General features: G+C 34.8%; 1 protein-coding gene across 1 annotated transcript in view; it reads left to right on the top strand.

Annotated features, from left to right (window-relative positions):
• Window positions 1-316: 316 nt before the first annotated feature.
• LOC111517173 (uncharacterized) overlaps window positions 317-12,950 on the top strand; it is an 83,722-nt gene continuing 71,088 nt past the window's right edge. The window contains exon 1 of the mRNA XM_023173243.2: window positions 317-588. Coding sequence (XP_023029011.1) covers window positions 356-588 — 233 coding nt within the window. The 5' untranslated portion in view covers window positions 317-355. The remainder of the gene's footprint in view (window positions 589-12,950) is intronic.

The raw sequence follows: 12,950 nt of genomic DNA, 5'->3' as shown, positions 1-12,950 counted from the left end.
CAAATGAAACTACTTATTAGTAAAAGTAAACCTGCATCCTCCCAAACAAGCGAACCCTAACCTTTCCCATCCCCAAGTAGGTCAGTATGTCGGGTGCGGCACTCCAAAACCCTTCGAATCTTTAAAAAAGAAAACTCAGTTCTCCTGAGCCAGAACATAACCTCAAAACCATCTCCACCAAGCGACACTAAACCAAAAGCAACCTCTCCAGACGGTCCAAAGTCGCATCTCGAGCGCACCCACCAAGGCTTCTACTCGTCGTACCACCATCGCCGGTGGTTCTCGCCGGGTACCATCAACACAGACCATCGACTTCTTCATCTCTTATTCACATGAAGACCTCCGATGTGAAGAGATGCGAGAAAGTGGTGATCGATTTCGTCGCGAGCGCGCGTCACCGACGAGTCCGAGAATCGTCTTGAGGCGGGTGTTAGTGCTGTCGGAGGGCAGGCAATTCAGGGAGGCGGCCGCGGTCCTACAGAAGCTGGGGCCGAACACCATAGCCACCGTCGCGGGAGAGCTGCCCTTGGATTTACTCGTGGAGGGGCTACCGCACTCGGCTCAGCTGCTGGAGACGCTTTTCAATAAGTGAGTTTTGAGCTGGTGAGATGTAGAAATGTTTATTCTACAGCTCGTCCATGGAGAAAAAAATTACTATTAGGTGAACAAACAATATCATTGAAAATTCCTTAACAGTTTTTTTATTTAATTTTTATCTAAATTGATATCATAAGCAGTAGTTTCTTGTGCTTTTGATGAATGTCTTCGGGAATGAATTACTTACTGTTGATATTGAAAAAATCTGTCAGCTCTTTCTAAATAGTTTTTTCTGAATTCACAATAGTGATAATATTAATAATAATACTGATAATAACTACAAGCAGAAATTTCAACATGAGATACCATGAGCATGTATCAGCAGATGAAAAATCAGCTATATATGGACATCTATAAGAAACAAACCATACAATAAATGATGAAAACATGGAAATTCTTCATAGGTGCAATGAAGGAAGGGAGGTGAATTTATTGAAAATGAAAAAAAATGAAAATTCCTATGTTTGTTACCACTTTTAATTGTAACTAACGTTAACGTTGTAACTGAAAAGATTATTGTATTAGTTTGAGAATGTCCTTATAGGACGAAACTGCAGTAACGTTGGTTACAATCAAAAGTAATAAAAAACATAGAAATTTTCATTTCTCTTTTCATTATGATCTCCTACCACGTAATAACGGCTATATGCATCAATTTATTGCATTGAAAATAAATAAATTGTATGAAATTTCAAAATCAACTAGAATTATGCAGCTCTCCCCTTTCGAATTTGTGAATTTTGACAACTAGCTTAGAATCCACTGGTAGTTGGAGAAATCCAACTATTTTAAGTATTTTTTCAACCACTGCAAAATCATGTCATAAAATTCAACAAAATGAAAGAATAAAAAATTCAGATAACATTTATAATTACAGGTACCATAAGCACATTGATTGTATTATTGTATATTTGAAAACTTGTCGGTCAAAATGCATCAGTTCACTTGAAAATGGCTTACAAACCGAAACCGATCGTAACAAATAAAAATCTCGGTAGAAATCAGACAAAAGTTATTTTCTCCATCCTCTATTCAATCAGAATTTCTGCAAAGTCAATAGGTCATCAATCAAACAAGAATAATAATAATAACAATTAATTTCCCCAGAAACAAAGATCAAAATGAAAAAGAACAAAAGAAGGTTCATCAAATTTGCTCAAATAAATTCTACGAATAATATAAAATATTGATTACAACAGAAAATAGTTTTTCAGATTTATTTTTATTTTATCGTTTCTTTGAAGGTGTCATCCTCGAAGACGATTGTGGATACTAACAACCGAAACGTCGTGAAGTAACTTGGCTTGGAATTTTTTCAACTTTCATCTCTTGTTAATAATTTTTAATATTAATTTCTTGTTAATAGTTCACTTTTTAATTGTTGCTTGTATTTTATTTCATTGTAATTTCAGTTTTTTGCTGAATATAATTGTTATTTTTATTTTTTTATAGATTCTTTCAGGGAGTTCAATCAGTTTATATCATATTAGATAATGGAAGTAAGAACTAATGAAATAAATTATTTTTATTTTATTTTGCTGACAGTTTTAATAGAAGTTGGTGATTTGTTAGATGACTTAAAACCACTCCAACTGATTGATTGTTTACCAATGTTTAATCTGATAATAAACATCCTTAGATTCTTTGAGTGCCTTGTTGTTTTTCGATAGGTGAATGGAGCTGCATCGTTTGAATTTGTATGCCACTGATATGTCTATTTTTTTGGTTTGTATGTTACGTTAGGTTAGATCCAAAGTGAGTGGGTTGAAAAGTGAATGAAAAATTACCCAATTTTGGGAGATATTCGTTCACGTAAAATTCCAATATGTTCGTTCATAACACGATAAGTTTTCATCTATGTAAAACTCTTAAAACTTAACAAGTTTTAAGTTGTAGTTTCTTTGTGATATCATAGATTGTTTCGAATCGTTCGTGATATTTCAACAATGATGAATTTATCATTTCTCATGAATCATATATCAAAGATATATCATCAGCAACGATATAACCATTTTTCTTGACAAATAAGAGTCAGTCATTGAATTTATATACACGAGAAAAGGTACTGATCCGAAGATATATCCTTGTGGAACCCCGCATAATATAATTTTTCTTGACCTACAAATTTGCCTCATGTAAACAAATTGCATTGTATGATATATCCAAAATAATTTCATGATCTACCGTACCAAATGCTTTTCTAAATCCTATTCTGAATCGATTTGAGATTTTGTAATGACATCTGTTACAGCAAATTCGGTAACATATTGTTTTCGAAACCCATACACAATCATGTTGATCCATCAAGATATTAAGATAGTTTGTAATGCATCACTTCCTCAATATTTTTTTAAGAAACCGGCAAAACTGAAAGAGGTCTTCAGTTGATCATTTAATCCATTTTTCCTGTTTTGAACATTAGTTTCACTTAAGCAATTTCATTCGTTACGCCAGTGAGGAATAATAAATCCTCCTGAATAGTGATTCTAGCAAAAAAAGAGACTCAATGAGAAATATGTTGAGAAAAGTGATTACAGAGAAAATCACGTTGGGTCTAGTGAAAAACAGTCAGTAAAAAACAGTCAGAAAACAAAATTCATGATAATTGGAAAAGGATAAACGAGAAACAAGAGTAATATTGGGGAGCACTCTTTCGAGGAGGTGTAGGTCACTATAGCAAGAGATGAAAGTAGGGAAAAGGAGATTGAAGAGAGAATTATGAAAGCCAACAAAAATTTACTGGCAAATAGGAAACCACGATAAACTGAAGAAATCTCAAGTAAAACCTGAATGAAAAAGTATGAAACAATAATAAAATCGTCAATAATATACACAGCAATACTAATGACTAAGAAGATATAAGAGGCGGCAGAAAGAAGAATACTGCGAACAATATTGAAGCTTGATAGAGTTGATATAAATGAATAAAGAAGAAGACCAAACAGGGAAATTGCCGGAAAGTGAGGAAAGGATACAGTCTCAGAAATGAAGAAACATAGAGCTAGGTGACAGAGACACATATAGAGTATAAAAAAAGATACTTTACTGAGAAAAATTACAGATTGGGAATCAATAGAAAGAAAAAGAGAAACATCTAGATCTAGCTGTTCAAAAAAAGTGGAAGAAGACCTGAAAAAGACCGGAGTTATTGCTTTCAGAGAAATAGCAAGAATTATGAAAACATTGAGGAATATATATGAGAAGGTAACCAAGACGATTATAGGGACTTATCCACCCTAACCAACGAAGGATTCAGAAAGCTTTAATAGCGGCACAATCTTCAAATGGCATATAAGCCATAGTTTCACTTCCTCAAATTTATAAAATCAGAGTGTTAACTGGTGCAAACCCATACTTTTCTCTGTCAACTTTTGTGCCAGTAATGGAGTATGATCAAGCCGCCAATAAGGCTGTCCCCCTTAACTGTAATATCGCACGATCCAATTAATTAGAACTTTATTGCGATCTCGAGGAAAATATAATTACAGTAATTATATAATGAGGCGTACTCGCACATGTATCCATTTAATATAGATATATTTTAAATTTCAGGATTTTTCAGGAATTTTCAGTGATTCAGTGTCATTGATCTTCGACGGTGATCATTTGTGATTCTTTGATACTCATTGCTTTCTGCAATATATTTATGTGCAACAACACTCAAAGTTACATCTGAATCGCGATGGTTAAATATCTAAAAAGCTTCCAGACGAAGTATCAGTGTCTAGATCTGAAAATGTTTTACGTAAACTGACACTCTTACTTTTAAGTAACCCCAACTTTTTCTCCATTGAAAAGACTTCAAAATGTACTGAGGAAATTTCCACAACTCCCATACATAAGAATATTCATAACATTATGGCAAACTTCCGTCAGAAAATAACTACTTCCCTAGCTAATACCATGTGAACATTGGGTTATATCCGACAAAAACGGGTTGACTTGTTCCCTTCAGTGGAAATGGTATGAATGCCTGACTACGTTCAAAAAAGTGTCCATTTGTGCTCCTTTCGAATATTCACCATTTTATCTCTGTTTGCACTTCTGTAACACATATTTTCATTTTTATTACAGTAAATTCATGGAATCCTCATCAAAACAAGTATCCCTTGCAGTAAAAAGTAAAAACATATATCCACTCTTCCATGTTCAAAATAATCGTTATTTCAGAAAAGTCCTGACAGAAATCAAAAAACGATTAAATATTATCGATAATTATGGCGGTTCCGTTATGAATAATCTTAGAAGACGGCATTTTTTCAAATGCATATGGATATACTTTCTTCGAACTTTTCCTTTCCTTTTATTTGAATGGGCTGACCTCAAATCTCGACACACAAAAACCAAATCGTTCAACATTGAGCAATCGCCTGAATCAAGAAGGTGCAGCTTTTAATGTCAGAAACGAACTAATATTTGAGGAAATTTGTCGAATAAACACTTAACTAAAAAACCTAAGCTTTATGTCCACTGCATGATATTGAAACGTCAAAATAAGTAAGCATTCCACGATTTCTTTGTTATTTCAAAAATTTTGTTCTTTTTTATGAGTCTACTACGAACTATATCTCAGTATAATTATTCATTTGAAATGAGCGTCATTGAATCAGTTCCCTTTTGCCAACGTAGCAAAAGTCCAATAATTACATCAGCACAAAATTTGCATGCTTGGGATTGTATGAAGTGGACGGAGGCCGTTTTTGCCTGTTCGTGATTGGCGAAGGTTCTACCGGTGAAAAAAAAAACGGAAAAATTGAAGAACTTCTTGACCCGTCCAGCTACCGCAAGCTAGAAAGAGATCCAACACAATCATGGTTGCGGAATACGAACCGTCTCATAAAATCATCATCATTGTCGGAAACCACTCAGAAGACCATTTTAAGAACAGAAGCCGTCCCGCCAAGGCTCTACGGTCTTTCGAAGATACATAAAAAAGAAGTTCTGTTGAGACCCGTAGTGAATGCATCTGGTTTTCCTACTTATTACTTGTCAAAACACCCAGCATCGTTCCTCTAGCCTCATATTGGGAAAACAACCTCGTACGTCAAGGATTCAACAGACTTTCTGGGAAAAATTAAGAATATAACCTGGAGCCAAGTGATATTCTGGTCAGTTTCGACGCTGTGTCCTTGTTCACCAATGTCCCGCTGAAAGATTCTTTGAGAGAAATATCCAACCTTTTTCCTAGTGATATTGTCGGATTCTTCAAGGCCTGCCTCACGGGAAGTTACTTCCGATGGAGATAAGATTTCTATGAGCAATTAGACGGCGTAGCGATGGAAAGTCCACTCAGCCTAGTGATAGCCAACTTCTTCATGGAGAAGTTCGAGGAGAAGGCAATCGACGCTTTCGATTTCAAACCAACCATTTGGCTACGACACGTGGATCACACCTTCGTTATCTAAAGGCATGGGAGGGAAAGACAGAACCTATTTCTAGACCACATAAATGCTCAACACCCTAATATCAAGTTCACCATGGAAACTGAACAGGAATAACGAACAGCTTTTCTAGATGTACTCGTCAAAAAGCGTGGCACAGGACTGACACATAAAGTGTATCGAAAACTATGATTTCTTTTGGTGGATTTACGCCTTTGGGAAGTGCCTGAGTAGCTCATCAGTGACCAACCACTGTCCTCAACGTCTAATGTTGTCGTACAGGATCCATTTTCCATCACACGTGATGATCCGATCCAAAAAAGGATCGATCTGTTTGCGCAGAAGCATAGAAGAGCAAAACTCGAAACATGACAATATCTGTGGATCATTGAAGTCGAGGAGAACCTACTTTTCGTTTTTTATCTCTCCAATACTTTTTGAGTCATCAGAACCGTATAGGAGCTGACACTCAGTTATTCCGCCATCCCATGCACCATTTGTGATGGGTCAGTCTCCATCAGGTTCCTCAAATCCTCGTTCTGCATCACTGTAGGCTGATCACTTCGGAGCTTATCTTAGAGACTGAAATCTCCGGAACGAAATTTTGCAAAACAACGTCGAACAGTCCGTTCATTAACACTATCATTGCCAAATGCCTACTTGATTTTTCGGGCTGTTTCGGCAGCGCTTTGGTTCGATTTGAATTCGTAGAGAAAAATTGTCCGAGAAATCACTTAACAACACCATATAGTAATAAGCTGAAAGGAGAACATTGGTTCTTGTAGGCAATAGCTAAATATTTTTATGAAACCTACCTCATCTCCTCTCTTTATTTCAATAAAATGTTGTACCTGCTATCACAACTACAGTTACAATTCAAGCCCATTGTTTTTTTCGTTCTTTATCTTTTTCGTCTTTTTTTGTAAGGTGCTAGGGAAAGAATGAAAACTGTTGAATCTTGTATTCTAGTGATAAATTTGATTTTTTCTCTATATTGTATCATGTTATTTCTGTTGTCAATAAATTCATTTATTATTATTATATGGAACTACGAAAACACATGACTTTAAAACGTATAAAAGTTTTGAGACAACCTAATACTTCAATGTATTCCAGCAACAGGTTTGAAATATACAGTACATATCTTTAATGCCCCCCTTTTATTTTTTGAACGGGTCGAATCAAAAAATTGAAGTTTGCGATAATAAAATCAATGCATGAATACTTTATTTTGAAGTGAAATTGACAGATGAAACTTTCAAAATGGCGACTGGGCGCTATCTGGGACAAAATTAAATGGAAAGGGGGGGGGGGGGTATTGTGAAACATCATTTTGAAGCTCTTGACGAATACTTCACAAACCTAGAATATGAAGTCAATATCTTCACCTACTACAAAATGGCGGAACATTCAATAATTTCCTGAAGACAAACACATTACCTAAAATCGATATTTCTAGAAATATTCCTTTTTATCTGCCATATGGCAATTCAAACAACGCGATGAGGTTTGTTGAGTTATTTTTTGTTTATAAAAACGACAAAAAATGGCAGTACGACAATGAACATCATTGTTCAGTTAGAATATTCTCATTTAGTTTTCGGTTTTAGTAGCAGAAAGGTACCACGTCAACAATCTCTAAAATGGTCAATTCTCGTCCATTGGATTAAAAAATTGATATGATTTTTATTTACAGTGTGACGCGTAACTTTCACGAGACCGAAAGGATTTTCAATGAACGTTTTCTGAATCTACTACCTATCTTCACAATATTTGTTTTAGTGACGAATGTACATTTTTTTCAAACGGCAATGTTCACAGACAAAATTGCCGGTATTGGAGTGACACCAACCCTCACGTTTTCCGGAAAACACATACCCAATATCCTGAAAAAAATAACGTTTGAGCAGAAATATTGGTAAACCATATTGTAGAACCTATATTCATCGATCAAAATTCAACAGAGGAACTGTATTCGAATATGCTGGAAACTACTGTTGACCGTCTCATCACTGAAATCGTCAAAGTGAATCCTAATGAATTCGATATGGCTATTATATTCCAACAAGATGGAGCACCACCACATTACTCCAAACGAGTAAGAAATTATTTGGATACTATTTTCCCGATCGTTGGATTGACCGTCGAGGTCCTACAAAATGGCCAGCCAGCTCGCCAGATTTGACACCTTCCGTTTTTTTATGGAGCTATTTGAGGCAAAAGGTGTACAAAACGGAACCTGCTTCAATATTGGATATACGGCAGAGAATAATAACTATTGGTAGAGATATTGACGTTACATTTCGAGCATCTTCTGAACTGACCTTAAGCTTATTGCCTCATATTATGTAGTTAAATGTCAATATATTCAGGCAATTATTGAAAGTTTTGCCATTTTGTAGTACCTAGTTGAATATATTGACATTATATTCTAGGGTTGTGGAGCATTTGTAAGGAGCTTCAAAAAGATGTATCACAAGACTCGCCTTTCCATTTGATTTTCTTTCCCAAATTGTGCCCAATCGCCATCTTGAAAGTTTCATATGTTAATTTCACTATGAAATAAAGTATTCATGCATTAATTTCATTACCCCAAATTTCAATTTTTTCAGTTGAATCGTTCGAAAAATTAAAGGGGGATACTTCTTTGGGCAAAATTGTTTCTGTAGTCCAAATTCTTGTCCATAAAATAGGCCATAATAAAAACAACTTTCTCAAGTATTGAACGAAAGTTCCATAAAAAACTATATTAATTATCTGTCATTTGATGCAGCACTTCCGAGAGCGATAAATTAGAAACCTGAATATATCCTTGAAGATAAATATACTAATAAAAAACTGCAAAAATGATAATCATCTTCAAATTAATTTTGCACTTCTAACAGCAGCTGACTGCTGCTGTTTCGTTTGTGGATGATAAAAAATAGATTGTATACATTTTTCTTTAATTCCGTTTATCTTCCTCATGAATATATTCGGTAGTCTATTTTGATTGGAATTTCAGACTGCTCTCATTATGTTTCCACCTGAAGGTAGACTTTCTATTTGATTACCTGCCATAGAAATCAATAACTTGGCTTTGTTTAAAATATAATGAGAATTAATCGGATGTGGAAGTTGTAAATAAATAATAAATATCCAGCTATGATTTCGTTACTGAAATGTATTGAAAATTCATTTAAAAAAAAACCGAAACACATTCGTGAAAGATGGTAGTTATATTCGTATACAACCATATTTTGAATGCGTTTAACGTTTCTCCATAGTTGTCAATCCCGAAAAAACTCGACTTTATCAAAAAATTACAGTTGGGTAAAAACACAGCAACTATTAGCCAGTTTTCCATGTATCTCGACAAAAAAAAGTTAAATCAGGTGATCGAGAAGGCCAATGAATTGCGCTCGTTCATATATTTTGAACAATTATGTACATTATGTGAGTAATGTAGAGGAACATCGTCTTGTTTCAAATATTATTCTCTCTTCTATGTATGATCATTTTCTATGATATCGGCAAAACCTGGGTCGAGTAAATTCAAAAACATATCACCTGTTGAATTCAAATGCAAAAACTACCCAGAAAAGAATTTTCAAAAATATGAATGGTAGCTTAATAAATTCAGAATGGCGTGTAAGAAATGAGATAATTTTATAGCATACAAAATATCACAATTTTCATTAACAAATTGAGATGAAGAAAGAGGAGAATTAGTTATCCGTTGAAATGAAAATTGAATGATTCTGAAAGACAAGGAAATTCACAATGAAGAAGTCCCAACTCCCGGAACTCTACATTAATTTTACATAATTTTAATGTAATGTCGAAAATAGGGCTTGTCTGAAAAATTTTTATTGTATAGAACACCTCCAAGAGTAAGGAAGTCCATTTGAAGAAAAAAATCATCTTCATTTTTGAAAGCAAAATATTATTGATAACTAACTAATCAACTACATCTTCATGCAAGGAATTTCAAAATGAACTCTTTACTAATTAACTCCTCTGCATGAGGATCATGCATATAAATTAATTGCTGTCATCGTGACATAGATAGATTCATCTCATTCTTGACAAAGTCATAATGTAATGGATGAATCAAGTACTTCTTCTTGTAATGTTATTCATATTGGTGCTGAAGAGGCGATAAGACAATTGTCTCATTCCGAAACATCGATGTCCGCCATTGAGGATGACAGTGTCCCATGTAAGTGAGTTTCATCTCTTTCATACACTGCATTCTGCAGCCATGTAAATGATGTCTGATTAGATTGCATAACGAATTTTTGTAGTACACTGTTTTGTGGGGGCTTTTTTTTCCAGTTTGTGTCTGAAGGTAACTTCTATGCATGATCTGCACGTCTTTGAAAAGAGTGTATTTTGAAATTAATTGCTTTATCCCTGCCTTTGGAAGTTTCTAACATTTTCCGTTTGAAGATGGTAAAGTAGAAAGACATAAACTTTTTTTTCTCAAATTGAATACTTTTGATCAATCTATTCGTTTCACATTTACTGTGATCTTCATTACAGTGGATTAATGCACTACAACTTCGAAAACTCTGATGAAAACCAACATTCCATGTTGTTCATAATGATAATAATGCAAGAAAACCAACATTTCATTTTGCTCATAATGATCATGATAATAATAAAAGAAATCCCCAAAACTACATGAAAAAATAATGAACGATTGTGGAAGAGGAGAATTACTTATATTAAATTTTTATCGCGGTAACCATCTGCTGAACGGTAAACTCCTGAAAAGAAATATTTGTTTCTACTTGGAAAAATTAAAAAATCTTCACGCTTTACATAATTCAAAGAGTTTTATAATTGTATATTCCATGAGAAAATCTGATATAATAATAAGAAGAGAATAAGTCAACAATTATCAAGTTATTTCATGTGAAGAGAAAGGTAGCTTGTTCTCAGAGTTAATATGAATTCTGAGAAATTTCCTATTAAAGAAAGGACATGTCAGATGAGTTCATTGCATCGATAAAGGTTCATCAAAACGGAAACGAATTTTGTCTTCACGAAAGTAATATCTTCGTGAATGTCACAGTAGTTTTGACTTCAGCAAAAGTTGAATAGGTTAGGTTAGGTTGAGTCCAAAGTGAGTGTGTCTATTCGACCCTTCACCGCAACCCGCAAGAGTTGATTGTGGCTCACACTCGACCAATACTCGACCATACAAACTAATCGGCTTCTTAACGAAGCCGATTAGTTTGTATGGTGAGTGGTCTTTTAGGTCAGATGTTGAGAGTGCGGCTCTACCGAACTCTAAGAACCTGATTCGATCCCCAGCGGGACAGGCACAAAGCATGTACTCTGCTATTTCATTATTTCCCAAACACTGTCTTCCGACAGTCAGAGTCTCCGCATATGATGACTCAAATGACAGTGACCTGTAAGAAGGCCTGTTAGATATCGTAGTTCATCCCTATCGTAGTCCAACAAATGCTTGGCATCAAGCTTCGAAGGGTGAATAAACACTTTGGAATGAGCCAATTCTGGAAGATTCTGCCAGAAGTCTATACATCTTCTTGCCATCCAGCTGTTCAATCTTTGTTTGGCGCAGCCTAAAGCGTTGCCAATGACAGGTTCAGGTCCAATGAAGCTGCTTGCAGTACCCTTCTTTGCAAGGGAATCAGCAGCCCCAATGCCTTCCAGGCCAGTATGGTTAGGAATCCAGACCAGAGACAATATGTTAAGTCTTCCTATCATAGAGAGTCGTTTTTGGCAATTTGCTACCAAATTAGACATTGCTCGGTAGAAGCCAAGAGCTTTCAACGCCTCTTGACTGTCCGAGAATATTTTTATAGACTTGTGTATGTATGAGGTTGGATTCTTCCAATCTCATAACATGATGTATGATAAGCACCCTCCAGGGCGAATAGTTTGGATTTTTACCTAGAATATGTATAATTGATTCGACAGTATAACATTGAGATTATATTTAAATTGAGAATATGTGCAACCTTTTTTGATTTAGCAATTATTCAGAAGAAAATTGCTTAAAACAATGTATTTGTCCAAAATAGATGAAAAATCAATATTGAGACTTTCAGATATTCTGATCAGTCGATTAATAGAGATTCAAAAATTTGACACTTGATATGTGAAAGAATATCGAAACACTTGAAACAAAAGAGAACACTCAGAAGTAGCCTCATTTGTTCGATTGATGACCTATTCATAGTGAATATAGGATAAAGAAAATAGTTTTTGTCTGATTTCTACTACGATTTTAATTGATAACGACCGGTCGAAACGAATAAAAATCTTGGACTGGGACTTCATTGTTTACAAAAGGTATTTTCTTTATCCTAAATGTAGGTTCATGTTCTGTTCAAAACTCATCAAATTCAAATTTCATATCATTTCAAACACATTTTCACTTTTTCGAACTATTTTACTATTTATTCAACTCCTTTGACTTCATTTCTTCAGACTGAATTGAAAAAATAAAATTAATGATGAAATCTATTGAACGAAACGTCGCATTGCGAATTGATCCATATCAGATTATAACACATATGAAACAGCTTTGAAAGTTTCTCTGCCTTTTTTTATATCACTCAAAATGGAGGCGGCAGAGCCAAAAAACGAAATGCGTCAATTTTACTTTTTGCAAACATTTCAGTACTGATATTTTTGATCTAAAAAGGGATTATTCTAGTTCCCCAAGATAGAAAACTTGTATGCAATTTAACCGACCTTGTAGGTCATACCGTTTCCGAGAAAACGGCAGTGGAATCAATAAAAAACACCCTGTTTAACTCGACAGTTGAAAAATGCAACCAACTGAACAAAACAAACACGTCTTCATTCAACTTTCAAACAAAACACCAACACAAACATTGACGATGGTAAACAATTCTATAAAGTTTAGGTCAAGATCAAGTTGAACGTTGATCATTCACCTGGCTAGGTAAATAAATTGTTTCACATTCTCCGCCGATAGTAATTCTCATA

The sequence above is a fragment of the Leptinotarsa decemlineata genome, unplaced genomic scaffold (assembly GCF_025532065.1).
Source record: "Leptinotarsa decemlineata unplaced genomic scaffold, Ldec_3_MD MMD2_tig00001064_RagTag_RagTag, whole genome shotgun sequence".
Lineage (NCBI taxonomy): Eukaryota > Metazoa > Arthropoda > Insecta > Coleoptera > Chrysomelidae > Leptinotarsa > Leptinotarsa decemlineata.
Note: the sequence above shows the minus strand (reverse complement) of the source record. Positions and strands in the feature narration are given on the sequence as shown.